This window comes from Eschscholzia californica, unplaced genomic scaffold, assembly GCF_041429995.1.
Source record: "Eschscholzia californica isolate CP2 unplaced genomic scaffold, dmEscCali1.0.p SCAF_1, whole genome shotgun sequence".
Taxonomy (NCBI): Eukaryota; Viridiplantae; Streptophyta; class Magnoliopsida; order Ranunculales; family Papaveraceae; genus Eschscholzia; species Eschscholzia californica.
The window spans coordinates 1-16,847 of NW_028238198.1; the positions used below are offsets into that span (position 1 = coordinate 1).

Here is a 16,847-nt window from a genome sequence, read left to right on the forward strand (position 1 = left end):
CCCTAAACCCCTAAACCCCTAAACCAAACCCTCTAAACCCTAAAACCTAAACACCCAAACCCTAAACCCTAACCCAACCCTAAACCCTAAAACCCTAAACCCCTAAACCCTAAACACTAAACCCTAAACCCTTAACCCTACCCAAACCCTAAACCCTAAACCCTAAACCATAAACCCTAAAACCCTAAACCCTAAACCTCTAAACCCCTAAACCCTAAACCCTAACCCTAAACCCTAAACCCTAAACCCAAACCCTAAACCCTAACCTAAACCACTAAACCCTAAACCCTAAACCCTAAACCCTAAACCCTAAACCCTAAACCCTAAACCCTAACCCTAAACCCTAAACCCTAAACCCTAAACCCTAAACCCTAAACCCTAAACCCTAAACCCTAAACCCTAAACCCTAAACCCTAAACCCTAACCCTAAACCCTAAACCCTAAACCCTAAACCCTAACCCTAACCCTAAACCCTAAACCCTAAACCCTAAACCCTAAACCTAAACCCTAAACCCTAAACCCTAAACCCTAAACCCTAAACCCTAAACCACTAAACCCTAAACCCTAAACCCTAAACCCTAAACCCTAAACCCTAAACCCTAAACCCTAAACCCTAAACCCTAAACCCTAAACCCTAAACCCTAAACCCTAAACCCTAAACCCTAAACCCTAAACCCTAAACCCTAAACCCTAAACCCTAAACCCTAAACCCTAAACCCTAAACCCTAAACCCTAAACCCTAAACCCTAAACCCTAAACCCTAAACCCTAAACCCTAAACCCTAAACCCTAAACCCTAAACCCTAAACCCTAAACCCTAACCCTAAACCCTAAACCCTAAACCCTAAACCCTAAACCCTAAACCCTAAACCCTAAACCCTAAACCCTAAACCCTAAACCCTAAACCCTAAACCCTAAACCCTAAACCCTAAACCCTAAACCCTAAACCCTAAACCCTAAACCCTAAACCCTAAACCCTAAACCCTAAACCCTAAACCCTAAACCCTAAACCCTAAACCCTAAACCCTAAACCCTAAACCCTAAACCCTAAACCCTAAACCCTAAACCCTAAACCCTAAACCCTAAACCCTAAACCCTAAACCCTAAACCCTAAACCCTAAACCCTAAACCCTAAACCCTAAACCCTAAACCCTAAACCCTAAACCCTAAACCCTAAACCCTAAACCCTAAACCCTAACCCTAAACCCTAAACCCTAAACCCTAAACCCTAAACCCTTAACCCTAAACCCTTAACCCTAAACCCTTAACCCTAAACCCTTAACCCTAAACCCTTAACCCTAAACCCTTAACCCTAAACCCTTAACCCTAAACCCTTAACCCTTAACCCTTAACCCTTAACCCTTAACCCTTAACCCTTAACCCTTAACCCTTAACCCTTAACCCTTAACCCTTAACCCTTAACCCTTAACCCTTAACCCTTAACCCTAAACCCTTAACCCTAAACCCTTAACCCTAAACCCTAAACCCTAACCCTAAACCCTAAACACTAACCCTAAACCCTAAACACTATAACCCTAAACCCTAAACACTATAACCCTAAACCCTAAACCCTAACCCAAAACCCAGAAACCCTTAACCCTTAACCCTTAACCCTATAACCCATAACCCTATAACCCTTAACCCTTAACCCTAAACACGAAACCCTAACCCCTAAACCCTCAAATTTGCAATCGAATGCGAAGACCAAGAGCCCACGTGTTGCTCCTCTACTCAAGACAACCGAATGATCAATTTGATCTCCCCCACCTTGTAGCTAGCTAGAACTCAAATGGTGGTTTGATATGAAGAACACCTTATTCTTTATGACTAGTTAGATAGCTGGGAATTATCTCACTTTCTCTCTCTACTTGATGTTGTAGAGTAATTAAGAAAGCTTCTTGAGAAATTCCACACTTTATTCAAATCCCTATGGGACATTAAATAGAACCCTGAGTTAGAGTCCCACCTTAATTAGGTTTCCCAAAAAGTCCCTTTTGAATAAGATTAAGAAAATATACCTATTTTTCTTAGTTGTGGTCGTCTAAAGCATGCCCAAAAGCGCAGATCTGACCTTCCCTATTAGGGTAACGACCAGCCAAGGCCGGCCCCAATCTGGACCCTAAATCTTCACTTTTAAGCCCCGACACAAAATCCCTTCTTTTGGGTCTTTTGTGTTATCTTTGCCTAAACTTCTTTTAGGCCTATGAGACACTAGTCATATCATCCGATCAAATAGACATCTTTTGTGTAACCAATGTAGAATGTGGTCGAAGTTAGCCGCGAATTACTTCGTAATTCGACGATCGTAGTTGGTTTCTAGCTAAACACCACGACCCCTAAATCGTCTAGACTTGATGATCTTCTTCATCAATTGTCATATCCGACAAATTGCTCGCATTGCATCTTTGGTCGAATGACATCTCCTTCAGTTATACATGTAGCGCAATTTAGGAGGGCATTGCAACTTAATTCCCCGTACCGCAAAGTAGCCATAAGCCTGTCAATGGATATCCGAATATTTGACATCCGCATCCGTATTCGAATTTCAAAAAAATATCCGAAATTTCGAATTCGGATGCGGATGCGGATTCGGGTATCCCTTATCGGATATCTGCTTATCCGATAAGTAATATAAAAAATTAATAAAAATTCAAATTTATTCATAATAATATATAAAATCTATGGTTGAGATTTATTTTTTAGAACTAATGGTAAAAAAATTTAAAGAACAAATTTGAAATTTTGTTAAAGTTTCGGATATCGGATAATATCCGATATCCGTTAATATTATCGGGTTCGGATTCGAATATTGATTTCTAATATCCGTCGGATAATTATCGGATTCGAATATTCGGATAGCTTATCGGATTCGGATACGAATATGCCTATATCCGATCCGATAAGCTACCGTTTACAGGCCTAAGTAGCCTTATTGTCCCCTTAGGTGCGATTCAGTACAGCGCGACGCACTTTGCTTCGGTAGTCCTGCAACCCCTAATTCGTTCAGATCAATTTGCTATAGATCTAATGGTCCCGGTTGCTATTGCAACTTAATAGTTTACTCCAACTACTCTGAATCACCCACTTCCCAACCAGCAGCAGCCACAACTCGCGAAATTTAAAAATAGGAAAATAGGGTTTAAAGTTACCACTTTACCCCCCACCCCCCCCCCCCCCCCCCCCCCACTTGATTTCCAACTAACCAAAGTATAAAAACTACGGATCCTAACTTTCGGTGAGAATCGAACTTAGGACCTACATGTTTTTGGATTTTATGTAAACACTTACAACCACTTGGACAACCAAGTGTTGACTGCTTATGAACTTAGTTCCAAGGGATTTAAGTGAAAAAAAATATAGAGAATTTTTAGCGGTGGTGGTGTTGGTAGTGGCGTGGTGGAGGAAGAAGGGGATGAAGATGAAAAACAGGAGAGAGAAATTTTTGGGAGAAATGAGTGAGAAGAAATAAGAAAAAACACAAATAAAAAAGAAAATCAAATCTGACTAACTCTGACATAACAGTCAGCTGGACAGAAAAAATCAAAAGAGATCATCTGAATATTTCTCATACTTTAGTGGACTATGCGAAAAACTGATCATACTTTAGGGGGTCAATCGAGAAATAACCCATAAATTTGTCAAGATTCTTTTTTGTTGAACTAGGTATTATTTAACTTGGAAGAGTAAATTAAAGTGGTTTTATTAGGTATACTCTTTTATACCACTCGAGTTCTCTCTTAAGGTACATTTATTTGATTAAAAGCTCCAAATGCAGTTGAGAGGGAGTGGGTGGTATTTCAACTTTTATTATTGTTCAAAAAATATTGAAAAAATGATTGTTAAAAAAATTACTCCTTCTACTGGAAGTTATAGAGATGAAAAAGAACATAAAGATGATGGAGAAGAGTTGGACCAAAAAAAGAAAAGGGGTAGGGTTGAGAAGAAAATTTGGGATGGAGCAGGAGATGATGTTAAATTTAAATTTAAGAAAAATAAGGAACCTAAAAAGATTTAGCCAAAAAAAAAAAAAAGAAAACGGGTAAGGGATGGGAAAGGAAGAAGGGGGGTCGAGAGCCATTCGTTCTAAAGAGAAAGCTATCCATAATCTCATCCTCTTTCTTTCCAACTAACTAGTATCACCCACCCATTTCCCTACTACACTAGTATGCATGTAACTTCAAATAAGTATATCCTCCAAACTTAATTTCTACTTCTCCCATCTCATCTCCTTATCGCCTCATCAGCCATGGCTTCCTCCGCTCTTCTCAGCTCGGTATCCAAGCCTGCAGCATGTTCTCTCCATCAAGTAGATAATTACTCTCTTAATTCCCTCTCTCCCTCGCTCGCTAGCTAGTGATTTTCAAATATATATACCATGAATATATGTGCTATTCATCAATCGATCTGCATTACAAACTGAATTTACAATTTGACTGAATACAGGGGGTGAATGCTGGGAAAGGACTTTCTGAATTCTCAGGCCTCCGCAGCACCAATGCTTGTCTTCCCTTCTCAACAAAAACGAACGACGACTTTTTCTCCCTCATTTCCTTCCAAACATCTGCGGTCAGCTCTCTTCATATCCATTTCTCTATTGCTAATTATATTACTATTAATTTCTTCTAGCTAGCTAGCTGCTGATCAGACAATATATGCATGTTAATTTGGACAAAACTAATTACTACTACTAGAATAATTAAGCTTGTCTACAGCTAGCTAGCTAGCAAGATTAATATTACTCCACACCGCAGCAAGGATATTCAGGATAAAAAATATGTCTTACTATTAGCTAGCTAGCTACATTATCATATATGTTCTTGACCACAAAACTAAAGAAACAAATATCAACTACTTCATTTTAAATCACTTATCAAATTTTCAAAAGAAATTGTAATTGATAAAAGTTTATGTGTACTAGTTTAGGAGGTTGATCCCGTGCACATCAGCTTAATTATTAGTAGTAAAACTGTTGGTCTGACTTAAACTTCTGAAATTGAATGATTCTTGAGCAAAATTATACTATTTATTATGACCATCTCTGATATTTCAAGATCAAGATTGATAGTGGTTGTAAGTTGGTAAGAATTGGTATTCGAAGTAACTAAGGGTGGTAGTACATACATAGGTTGAGAACTAATTGCTAGATCGGGCAATTAATTAATGCAATTAGCTATAGTAAAAGTACAGCTGGTTAACTACTAATTAGAGGGGCTTCCGGCCGGCCGGGTTGTTGTTGGTTGTGATTGAAGGTTGGTGGGAAGGGCTACAAGAGAGGAGTAACAGAAGCAAAGCTGAAGGTTGCAATAAACGGGTTTGGAAGGATAGGAAGGAACTTCTTGAGGTGTTGGCACGGTAGGGAGGGATCTCCCTTGGAGGTGATTGCCATTAATGATACCGGCGGTGTGAAGCAAGCTTCTCATCTACTCAAGTACGACTCCACACTTGGCATCTTCGACGCTGATGTCAAGCCTGTTGGAGACAATGCTATCTCCGTTGATGGCAAGATCATCAAGGTCGTCTCTAGCCGTAACCCCCTTGACCTCCCGTGGAAGTATGTACTACTAATTCTTCCAACTTAGTACTTCTACTACTCCCCTATGTACTTTCTTTAAGCAATACACATACATACTCACACTACAGGGATTTGGAGGTGGACCTAGTCATAGAAGGGACAGGAGTATTTGTGGACAGAGAGGGAGCAGGGAAGCACATACAGGCAGGAGCCAAGAAGGTTTTGATCACTGCCCCTGGGAAGGGTGACATCCCCACTTATGTGGTTGGTGTCAATGCCGACGCCTACACCCACGAAGACACTATCATCAGCAATGCTTCTTGCACCACCAACTGCCTTGCTCCTTTCGTCAAGGTCCTTGACCAGAAGTTCGGTACGTACACACAGTGTTATTGTTCTGTTCTCTAAGATTGATCATGACACTCTGCCACATGCATGAGTACTGATACGTAGTAGTGATCGATGATGATATTTATGGGGCAAATATATAATATATATGCAGGGATTATAAAGGGCACTATGACAACCACTCACTCGTACACTGGAGATCAGAGACTCCTGGATGCCAGCCATCGTGACCTAAGGCGTGCTAGAGCTGCTGCACTCAACATTGTTCCAACTTCCACTGGTGCTGCCAAAGCAGTAGCCCTCGTCCTCCCTAACCTCAAGGGGAAACTCAACGGGATCGCCCTCCGTGTACCCACACCAAATGTATCCGTCGTAGACTTAGTTGTCCAGGTCTCCAAGAAGACATTCGCCGAGGAGGTGAATGCTGCCTTCAGAGAGAGTGCTGACTCAGAGCTCAAGGGCATTCTTGCAGTTTGCGACGAGCCCCTTGTCTCCAGCGACTTTAGGTGCTCTGATGTGTCCTCGACCGTCGACTCTTCCCTAACCCTGGTCATGGGTGATGATATGGTCAAAGTCATTGCCTGGTATGACAACGAATGGGGTTACTCCCAGAGGGTGGTCGATTTGGCTGACATTGTCGCCAACAACTGGAAATGAGCACCTAGGTTCTTGATTCAATTTCTTTTTGTAGATTGATTAACATTTGCCTAAACATTCATGTCAAGAGACTGAGAATCGGAACCTTTTCATTTGCTTCTCTGTTATGTACCTAATTTCCTTGAGTTTACAAGGCTTAGGCTTCATTTCGTATCTCGTGTGTCAACTGAAAGGGTGATTTCTGGTTTTAAGTTTCATATGAAAGAGGATATGATTCAGCGTATTAATAAACAACAAAAGTAACATAACCAATTATTTAGTAGAGAAAAATGAAATAGTTGAACAAATGGGAAAACAGTAAAAGAAATTGAAAGAGCACTTAGTGGGTGAATCAACAACCCCCCTCCCTTTGAAGAAACGGAAGCATAATAGAGAGAGTAAACCCATTAGAGATCCCAGTCTCTCTTGCACTCACGAGGGACCTTAGGATACCTGACTCGGTCGGTGCAGTAGTTGTAGATGGTGAACTTCCTCCGAACCCATCTCAACCTCCTGATCTGGTAACTGTCAAGGTCCTGGTACTCCTTTTGGTCCCACCACATCTTCCCTTGGGTGTCGCAGAACTTGGCATTCACTGAAGCCTGGCATCCATCAATGTGGAATCCCCTGTATGAAGCAAGGAAAGGCGCCTTTGACCAGTCAGTCTTTTCACGCCCACCCCTTGTGGCCCAGTCATCCGCATTCCACAGGCTCGAATACAACTTCATTGGTTGTTCGAATGGGTATCCCACCCCGAAATTCTTGCTGTTCTTGAACACCCTTATTGGTATATCATCTACCAAGAATCTGCCGCACAACAAAAGAAATAATAATTCCGTTAGTCATATGTATCAATTAATAGCTGCATAAAAATAGTAGCAAGTAGGTAAGTTTAGGTTTTGTTACACAATCTGAAAAGAGTTCCAGAGAATTGAGTAGGAATGATAGGCCTTGGTTGGGTCAAACCAGAGGTAGATCCTCTGTTCTTTGTTTCCCTTCCCTCCTGAGAACACATTTGTTTGTACAATGTAAGGCTCTCCTGTTCTGTTCCCCAGGAACTCGAAATCAACCTCGTCATGTTCATTTCCTTGTGAAGATAACTGCCATGCCATCCAAATATGTATATATATTCATAATTTATAGAAAGTGAAGATTGAATTAAGGTGCTACTAACTACTATTAAAATAGTAGGAGAGATATAAGTATTACTACTACTTACATAGAAAGCAGTTACTGTACCAGCAGAGTCCCCTGGTACTAGCTTAATTTGCATACTGAAGTGTCCATATAAATAGGAGCCCTTTGACTGAAACCCGGTACCTGTATAGTTGTCGAGTAAGAGTTGAATCTCATTTCGATTATTGAAGTACTTGATGTGATCAAAAGCCCAAGTTGGCATATAGTTTCTATCAAACGGCACATTCACTGGCTTCTTCGGTGCGGCAGCCATTGTTCCAGCAACAGCCAATAACAACAAACACATACACAGACTACTCCTGTTCCGAAAACAATTTGAATCCATCATTTTTTTGTTCTCTCTCTCTTAATTTGTTTCTATATACTCAATTAGTAGTAGCAAACAAGAAGAAGAAATTAGATCTAATATATCTGGAGAAAAGGATCGAGTAGAGGCCTTTTTATAGGGCAAAAAAGAATGATGTAGCGGCCTGATATTAAAATACTAGGATGGACAGCTATTTTCTATGCCATTAAGGGGTGGGGATTTGAATTATTTAATTTCAATGATTAGGATAACGAGGTCTTTCCAAGAAGAAACATTTCAAAGTCATATTATGTATGATTGTATTTAGAACAAATCCTAACAAGGTGGATAGTACGCGGCCCTTCCCTCTTGTTGAGTTGCTGTAGCATGGCTGGTGAACATCGGCTTATCTGTATTTCTTATTCTCTAACTATTATTAGTATAGTACTACTACTAACATGGAGAGAACCAAGCTCACCAACCATAATCATACCACTCTCATTTTGTCCGCTATTCCCTTAACAAAACACTGCCTCTCATTTTGTAGGATCCACAAAAGATTAGTCGACCTTCACTCAAAGACGCTCCCATAGCACCAATGGTTTTCCAAAACTTAACCACCCACCGTCTAATTGACTCGGGACCTAGATAGATTTGGGTTTGAACTTAAAAGACGTTGTGTTGATGGCTGACCTTTTATCTCTACATTCTAATTGCAATTTCTAATGCTAGCACCATCCTTATACCTCGAAAAAAGCTAGCTATAGATTATCGTGACAAAGTATAGGAATCAATAAACTAGATTTGGCTTGTTGAAAGATATTTTGGGCAACATAGAGTAATAATTGTAGAGTCCTGCGGATGCTTGGGATGAGACCAATTTTAAACATAATTAATAACCACCCAAAAATTGGTAGGAGATCCTTTGTGCATCTTGAGATGCATTGAAATCCACACTTGTATTTAGTAAAAGATAAAAGGTCACATAGGAATCTTTAGGGTTTTTCTTTAAAATCAATCTCCAATGCAAAACTCAATATGAATCTCTAAAATGATGTGTGAAGATTTGTTTTAGAGATCCTTAAGAGGGCACTCTAAGTTTAGAGTGTTCTCTTGAGTTTATCTAAGTGCCACATAAGTTAATCAAGTAATTTTATACCAAAATATAGGTTTTTTGAGTTTCTCTTGAGTGTTGCATTGGAGAAGGCTTTGCAATAGAATATCTCTAAAGGACCAAATAGGAAAGAGACCCTTTAGAAATTCACTTTTCACACTTGACACATAGATTTCTTGAGTTTTTCTTGAGTTTTGCATTAGAGATGCTCTAAGTAATCCGCCTTAGGCTTTAACTTCCTATTCATTTTACTCCGAGGCTATTTAAATTCTTTTTTATTTTGTGTTCTTTTTATTCAACTAACTCTCTCAATTTGAAATAATGAAAAGGCGCACCTGGAAAATATAAAATTTGCCTGCAGTTTAGATGACAATGGCTCAATCTGCGGAACTTTCCAACTACTCCCCACATGATCTGTTTGACCTACAGGCTCTCTCTCTCTCTTACTAATTCAAGATATACAAACCGAACATCAACTTAATTACCTAAAAGATGTCATTTTTATAAGTTTGTATCGACCTAGCTATGTCGATCCAACTATCCACTTTTATGTATTGTATTTGTTTAGTTTACTTGATGCAGTGGGCAGCTGAAGCATAATTAAACTACTAACTAAGATCGAGGACAACAAGACTAACAATAGAAAATATGATTACGACAAGAACTATAAGGGAGATATAATATTGAAGCCAAGCTTTCAATTCACAGATTCAGAATATGTCTAGAAATATTGACATTTATCCGTTTTACAGGATTCAGCTGATGCAAGGACATATAATATTAGAAGTTGTTAATTAAAGTTTGTTTAAGTTTAGGAAACCCCTAATGCTATATAAAGGGGTTTTAATGGTTGTTTAGTTTATCAAGTTTGATCAACAAAATTCTGTAATTTAGTTTAATCTTGGTAGTTTTGGTTCTACAAGTCTTAAGACTAAGATCTAAAGGTTTTATAAGTTTTAAGCGAAGATCTAATTCTTTCGGAGTTTTCCGTTGCGTCAGTTGGCATCAAGAGCGAGGATTCGCCTGATTCAATATCATTTACGCGAAAATTACTTTAGAACACATCGATAGATTTTCCAAAGATGCATCTAAAGTTGGTTTGAAAAAAAAAATCAAAAAAAGAATCTCATTATTATTATTTTTTCTCTATTAATTTGATATCAGACAACCTATATGGAGAAATACTATCACGGTAACAATTTTTCAGTACAAGGGTTGCGTTCAGTTGGTGAATATTATGAGGAGTTTGAAGGAGATGTCCTTCGACCAAAGATGCAATGCAAACAATTTGTCGGATAGGACAATTGATGATGAAGATCATTAAGTCCAGTTGATTTAAGGTTCGTAGAGTCTAGCTAGAAACCAACTACGATCGTCGAATTACGAAGTAATTCGCGGCTAACTTCGATCGGATCCTACAACGGGTTACACATAAGAATGGCTATTTAATCGGATGATATGACTAGTGGGAGTGAGATATATAATCATGGGAGAGTCCCATAAATATGTCTCATAGGCCTAAAACAAGTTTAGGCAAAGATATCACAAAAAACCCAAAAGAGTGGTATTGGGCCGGGAGCCAAAGGATGACTTTTTTGGTCCGGATTGGGCTGAAAATTGGAGGGACGGTTCCCCTAATAAGTAAGGTTAGATCTGCCAATTTTGGCCTGGTTTGGACGTCCCCTCATCAAGGAATTGAGAAAATAGTAACTAGTTTCTATTTTCGACCATTTCCTTAATCTTATTCAAAAGGGTCTTTTAGGAAATTAAATTTGAGTGGGACTCTTATTAGGGTTCTATATAATGACTCTTAGGGCAGTGAATAAGGTGTGAAATTTCTCTAAGAGCTTTCTTACTCTACAACATCAAGTAGAGAAGAAAAAGTGAGCTAATTCCCAAAAGCTATCAACTAGTCAAATAAAGAAGAAATAGTTCTTCTTATCAAACCACCATTGGAGTTCTAGCTAGCTTACAAGGTGGGAGATTAAGTAGACCGTTCGGTGTCCCAAGTAAAGGAGCTACAATTGGAGCTCTTGGTCTTTCCAAAGCGATTGGAAAGGTTCGAGAGAAAACTAGCGAATAAGGTAATCTCTAACTCTTAGTTGACTATTAGTTTATGCATGATGATCTTGGGACCATACTAATGTTAGACATGAGATGTCTGAGATTCCGCTAACAACATTAGTAGACGCCACCAATACCCAACAGAATTCTCAAAGTTGGCTCAAAGAAACAATACAGAAAACTTTACTGAACCTGAAAATGTTTTTATTGATCGATTTTTGAACGGATTAAAATTAAGCTTGAGATTCAGTTTGAGAGAAAAGGTGGGGTTATTTACAATGTGGACGATTCAAGACCCATACAACTTGACTTTAAAAGTTTAAGTTGATTGGGAGCGCGACCATAGGAACTCTAAAATTCAGAGGGAAGAGCAACCTCGCTTTAATACAAAAAAGGTAAAAGAAGTTCCACTAGAGAATGTTGAACCACCACGAATTGTGACCATAGACAATTCAAGTAATATTATTCATGAAGCAAAATCTGGCATTATTGTGTTTACCGACAAGTCTTTTAATATCAACTTACACGATAAGGAATTTGATTATGAAGAAGTTGTTCATGAAATTGAGTTAAAGGAACTGGTTCAAGAAATTGAGTCACAGGAAGTCGTTCGGAAGTTGAATTAAAAAAAGGTGAGAATCTTCTCAATTCAAACTTGAGTCCAATTGAATTTCCTTCCTACGGAGATCTGTTTTCAATGTTTTGTGAATCTCATGTTGTTTCACATGGATTGATTAATAATTTTATTGGAAAGTCTTCATCAAAATTTGTAGTTTTCAATGACTATACTCATGATTTGCAAAGTTTATTTTGGGGGTGAAAAGGGAGTTTGAGTTACATTACAATTATAGACAGAAATTTTTTGACATAATAAAGTCTTCGGTCCAATCTGAAAGTTTGGTGATTCCCATGCAATTCAAAAAATATTTATCTCAAGGGTGTACCATTCAAGATAACCTTCCATTCAATTACTAAACTCGAGACGAATTTCTTTGGAGTGGAGGAGACTGATGCAGAGAGGTTGTGAGAAGATATTCCAAATATTTTGGATATCTTAAGATCTTGTTATTTTAGTAGTATAATATTTTTTCAGTAGCGAATTATTAGTTTTAGCAGCTTTTATTTTTAGGAAACTAGCACTACAAAAAGTATGACCATTAGGGACGGTCTGGACTGTCCCAAAAACGTAAAACAGTCCCCAACAGACTAGTGGGGACTGTTTTAATTTGTCACAGAAAGAGGTGTCTCAAATACTATTTGAGACAGTTGTAGCTACAGATGGCATCTGTCCCTATAATTTTTTGGGCCGAATTGCAACTATCCCTGGCCTGGGTTCGGGACAATTAACTGTCATCATTACAAATTTGTCACGAATTTCTGTCGCTTAAATTTGAGAAAGCTACTAGCTAAAAATATTGTAGAAATTTTCCGTGAGACAAATACTTTTAAGATACAAAATCAAATAAACTTGACGCCTTAAAACGAGTTCAAACATAGATAATCAAAATATTTTGTTCTTACGAAAAGATAATGCATTTTTGTACAAAAACTACATCAAAACATGCAAATGTGAATCGGAGTAGAAAAGTTTGTTATGAATTCACTATCCATCACTGCTTACACTGCTTGCTATCCTTCAAGTCCACTTATGCCGAAAACAACATGAGCAGCTTGAATCATGCTCACGTCGTTGGCTCCATCACAGATAATGAGTGTTATCTTTCGTGCACCTTTCTTAACGAGGGTAGTAACCTAGAAATGATAAGAAAAGTTTAAGCCTTTATTCCTTAATATTCGTCGATGAAGTAGATATGAGAGAAACTAAACTTATTCCAATATCTTAACAAATTAGAAGTTATATCAGATCTTTACCTGCGCTTTCCGGGGGTATACTCAACAGTAGACAACAGAGTTGCAGTTCAAGCTTAGGTTAAGCAAATTTTCTCGCAGACCAGGGTCAAGTGCATACATCAAGCACTTCTATCAATCACTAGCGCCAATTTGGGTCCAGAGACAATGTGCGTAAACCTGCAGAACCATAACGTTCTAAGTGTTCCGCAGTGATGTTCTTCATGCCATTATTCTCATCTGCCATTCTTTCGTAGATGAGAGTATCAGCACCCTGTGAAGAATAGAACCATAGGTTTCTCTGATCAGTTTAATTTGATTCTTCAAAAGCAATCACTTAATTTACCTTAAAGCAGTAAGACTTGTGAAAAATTACCTTGCAGTACAAAACAAGATTTCCATCTGGATACCGACATATAAATATAATAGACTAACGCTCCCATGTACTATACAAAGATAACTATCAAGATCAAACAAAAAATTTAAATCACGAAGTTAAACAAAAATAGAAGAGGTCAGAAAACCAACCTATTAAATTCTAGAACATTTAAAATACCATAAGTACATCTTGAATTCCTCCAATCTTTTCGACATGTGATTCCCGAACCATGATTGATGTTGGTGTTCGCTTGAGATAATAAATAGTAAGTCTAATACAAATTAGTACACAGACATGGTGCAATAGTCAAGAGCAAGTTCTGTGATCTTGCCTCTTTTCAACAGTAAACTTTTATTAGAGATAAAGAGAATAAAATGAGTCAAAGTTCCCTTCTAGGGGATAATTAAGGTTTTATTAGAATGATTTTCATGATGTTTCTCATTCTCAAGATATAATGACAGACTATTAAGTTTGACAGTAGCAGTAAACCCTCTACGTTAATTTGGATATCAACCAAGCGGATCTCAAACATTAAAAGCACTGGGTGCATCATGCATAGCCACATAGTTTTGAGTCGTTGAGTTTCTAAGATGCAATCATTTATCCTGACAAGGGTTAAATGTCGTAAACAAGTATACATGAACCCATGTATTATTTCCAAGTCAGAGCATAACTGAAATACAAGATATTACCTGTAAAAAAAGAAGCGAAAGGTTTTTGCGGCAGCGGCCAGGGCAGCCTCATCATGAGATGCAGCCTGATATGCGATCTTATCTGGGGATTCTAGAATACCCAAGCGGAGAGAGATGTCCAAATATTTAACCATTACTATTTTAATACAATTTACTGCCTATTGAGAAACATTAATAGAGGCAGAAGGACGGACAAACAAAATGAATTTACAAACTAACCAAATAAAGATTGTACCATAATCACGCATAAAGGGGAAAGTCATTTCTTATGGCATCAAAGCCTCACAGGTCTCATCATGGACTACTTATATTAAATACTATCAACTTTACATAGCATTGTAATTGTAACACTAACATTTCGTCATTAGGAGGTACCATGTAGGGGATAATGGCACTAAACGTGGGAGTATCAAAAAAGGGAACAATGTAAGCCATCTCACGAATGAAAAAAAAAACCTTTAAATCAAAGAAATTGACCTTGGCATCGGATTTTCCAGAAAAAACACCACCCTGCAGTTGTTTTTAAAGTGGCAACCAGCAGCTAACTAGTAGGGATGAAAACAAAAAATCCACATTCTAATCACATAAACATCAATTAAATTACCTTACAGGCATCCGAGTTAGGCTCATTCGTCCAAGCAGTGAAGCCTAACATCATCAAAATTGAAACCTTTCTCATGAAAGGCCTTAGCTGATCAAGGTACCTGTTAAAAGTTGGACAACGGGGAAAAAGAACAAAGAAACGTAAATTCTATTTTCACTTTTACAGAAGGTTCCCAACTCCCAAGTATACTCTTCTTCTTGTAAACCATTCCGCTGCACAGCAACTTTTTCTATTTCAGTGATACCATGCCCGTAAGTTTCTCCACCTATAGAGCACTTACAAAACTCATCAGATTTCTGGATAAAGTTCTTGTTTTGTTAGAAAAAATGTGTTCCACCTGGACAAAGGAAAATAATGCATTAAAATGCCTGAAACATATGATCTTGATCACACGTACAAAATAATAGAATACCTTAATTTAGCGTCTTAGTGAAAAAATCAACGACAAACAACTAAAAATTATGAAGGGAGCTCTTGAACTAACTAGAGTATTTAACAAATATTAACAAAAAAAACATCAAAGATGTATGTTATCGAACTGGTCGGACATACCAAATCACATTTGTTACCAACAAAAAACGTGCACACACTATCACTTGCATATCTATCGATCTCATTGAATCACTGCTCGATACGATTGAAACTCTCCACCGCACTAACATCGTAAACAATATGCAAAACCCCAAACATCAGTACATGTCTGATAATAAAAACATTAAACATACATAACACAAGTAGCAAAGCATGTGAACTTACAACTATAACATCATATAAAAACTGAACCCAATGCACTGAAATTTTTACACAAGAAAATATATAACCAGAAAAGACAGAAAGACGCACGCAGAGAGGCTAACAACTTTTGCGACAGCAACAGCCAGCTGCAGTAGCAAGAACTCATCACGAAATCATTTATATTTTCTTCTTTGGATGCATAAGATGTTACAGTTAGCCTGGCAGAAAATTTAGATGATTTTTAATGCATGCTTTTTGTAAGTTATTTGAGTCGGAACAATAAGATTTACTTCGAACTATTTAATTAGTTATTTGAAGTTATAAACGCATCGATTAAGGCTTTAAGGTGGTGTTGGGGTTTTTCTGGTTGGCCAAATCCGATCCATTTATAGAAAAATTAACCAAAATTCTACTCCAATCAATGCTCAAACTGGTTAGGCATGACATATTAGACATAAACAAAACAATCTAAAATTTGACACGAGTCATTTTAGAATTCAAGTCATTTCAGATTTGTCTAAGAAGAAATACAAATCTATATGAAAAAGGTCACAAGAAATACTTCGATATTACCCGGTCATAAAGTCTCTATTTTATTAATGTGAAGAAGAACAAGAGGAAGAAGAACAACAAAGACTGAGTAATTCTTAACAACATACTCTTAATTGATTAATTTGAAGAAGAAGAAGAAAAATAGGAAGAAAACAACAAACCTGGTAACAACCGAGTTATAAAAACTTTGAAACTGAAAAGATTTGCTGCAAAATCAAATTAGGGTTCATGTTATAAGCTCTTAATTGATTAATTTGAAGGAGAAGAAGAAGAACCATTACAAACGTGGTGGTGTAGGAGATGCAAACGAATTGTGATGCCCCCAAAGAAAACCTAGAAGAAGAAGATGAACCAGTTGCAAAGGAGAGAGAGAGATCAAAGAAAAGAGCAGCAACCCCTAGAACTAGAAGAACAAGATGAAATCGAGCCCTAGAACTAGAAGAACAAGATGAAATCCAGCCCTAGACCGAGAAGATGAAATCATGCACCGAGAAGAAAAAGGAAATCGTGCCGAGTATAGGAAAAAGGAGGAGAGAGAAATAGAGGGAAAAAAGGGAAATTGAGGTATTTCATTCGCGCCCTTATTTTGGCGAAAAAAATTTTGCGCCATTTTTAGGTGGGCGAAAGACCAAAGTATTCTTTAAAGCTGCCACTAAAACCATTTTATTGGTCCCTATCCTAATTTTATTAGGAACAAATGTTACAAGTTTGTCTGGACATACGTAAAAATATTATCCTTATTAACCATTTTTCGTAGTGTAGTATTTTATATAGATAGATTTAGTAAATGTCTCTCATTTATTTAGCAATATTAGGACTTCAACCCTAAAAACATTATCATTCAGGTGTTAACTCTCAAAGTCTCTTTTTCCGTCAAAAAG

At 37.8% G+C, this 16,847-nt stretch overlaps 3 protein-coding genes across 6 annotated transcripts; 1 reads left to right on the top strand and 2 right to left on the bottom strand.

Moving 5' to 3' along the window:
• The first annotated feature begins 3,966 nt into the window (after positions 1–3,966).
• Positions 3,967–6,669, top strand: LOC147562777 (glyceraldehyde-3-phosphate dehydrogenase A, chloroplastic). Its single transcript, XM_086672761.1, has 5 exons — positions 3,967–4,305; positions 4,443–4,565; positions 5,249–5,550; positions 5,640–5,884; positions 6,014–6,669. The coding sequence occupies exons 1-5, from the start codon at positions 4,246–4,248 to the stop codon at positions 6,514–6,516; spliced, it is 1,233 nt and encodes a 410-aa protein (XP_086528887.1). The 5' UTR covers positions 3,967–4,245; the 3' UTR covers positions 6,517–6,669.
• An 87-nt stretch (positions 6,670–6,756) lies between these two features.
• LOC147562778 (xyloglucan endotransglucosylase protein 2-like) lies at positions 6,757–8,141 on the bottom strand. Its single transcript, XM_086672769.1, has 3 exons — positions 7,715–8,141; positions 7,402–7,595; positions 6,757–7,302 (listed from the first exon to the last, which is right to left on the bottom strand). Exons 1-3 carry the CDS (start codon positions 8,018–8,020, stop codon positions 6,903–6,905), a joined length of 900 nt encoding a protein of 299 aa, XP_086528895.1. The 5' UTR covers positions 8,021–8,141; the 3' UTR covers positions 6,757–6,902.
• A 4,458-nt stretch (positions 8,142–12,599) lies between these two features.
• Positions 12,600–16,601, bottom strand: LOC147562779 (uncharacterized). Of its 4 annotated transcripts, none has more exons than XR_015239618.1 (10): positions 16,252–16,434; positions 16,128–16,172; positions 15,523–15,632; positions 15,232–15,334; positions 14,680–15,016; positions 14,076–14,585; positions 13,533–13,632; positions 13,381–13,450; positions 13,029–13,278; positions 12,600–12,908 (listed from the first exon to the last, which is right to left on the bottom strand). XR_015239618.1 is itself a non-coding variant. In XM_086672782.1 (10 exons), exons 6-9 carry the CDS (start codon positions 14,207–14,209, stop codon positions 13,227–13,229), a joined length of 342 nt encoding a protein of 113 aa, XP_086528908.1. In that variant the 5' UTR covers positions 14,210–14,585; positions 14,680–15,016; positions 15,232–15,334; positions 15,523–15,632; positions 16,128–16,172; positions 16,248–16,596; the 3' UTR covers positions 12,600–12,908; positions 13,029–13,226. The 4 variants fall into 4 exon arrangements, 2 of the variants coding, with proteins under 2 accessions (XP_086528908.1, XP_086528917.1); XM_086672782.1 differs by having other exon boundaries at positions 13,381–13,464; positions 13,561–13,632; positions 16,248–16,596; XR_015239621.1 differs by lacking the exon at positions 15,523–15,632 and having other exon boundaries at positions 16,248–16,434.
• Positions 16,602–16,847: the final 246 nt, after the last annotated feature.

Bases quoted from the DNA above. Each gene is read 5' to 3' on its own strand.
- LOC147562777 (XM_086672761.1), top strand. From the start codon at position 4,246: ATGGCTTCCTCCGCTCTTCTCAGCTCGGTATCCAAGCCTGCAGCATGT. The intron at 4,566-5,248 runs GTCAGCTCTCTT...TTGTGATTGAAG, and splicing joins TTTCCTTCCAAACATCTGCG to GTTGGTGGGAAGGGCTACAA. The intron at 5,885-6,013 runs GTACGTACACAC...ATATATATGCAG, and splicing joins GGTCCTTGACCAGAAGTTCG to GGATTATAAAGGGCACTATG.
- LOC147562778 (XM_086672769.1), bottom strand. From the start codon at position 8,020: ATGATGGATTCAAATTGTTTTCGGAACAGGAGTAGTCTGTGTATGTGT. The intron at 7,596-7,714 runs GTAAGTAGTAGT...ATGGCATGGCAG, and splicing joins GTACAGTAACTGCTTTCTAT to TTATCTTCACAAGGAAATGA. The intron at 7,303-7,401 runs GTAACAAAACCT...GTTGTGCGGCAG, and splicing joins TGGAACTCTTTTCAGATTGT to ATTCTTGGTAGATGATATAC.
- LOC147562779 (XM_086672791.1), bottom strand. From the start codon at position 14,209: ATGGTTAAATATTTGGACATCTCTCTCCGCTTGGGTATTCTAGAATCC. The intron at 13,465-13,560 runs GTATTTTAAATG...TGATCTTGATAG, and splicing joins GAATTCAAGATGTACTTATG to TTATCTTTGTATAGTACATG. The intron at 13,279-13,380 runs GTAATTTTTCAC...TATTCTTCACAG, and splicing joins ATCTTGTTTTGTACTGCAAG to GGTGCTGATACTCTCATCTA.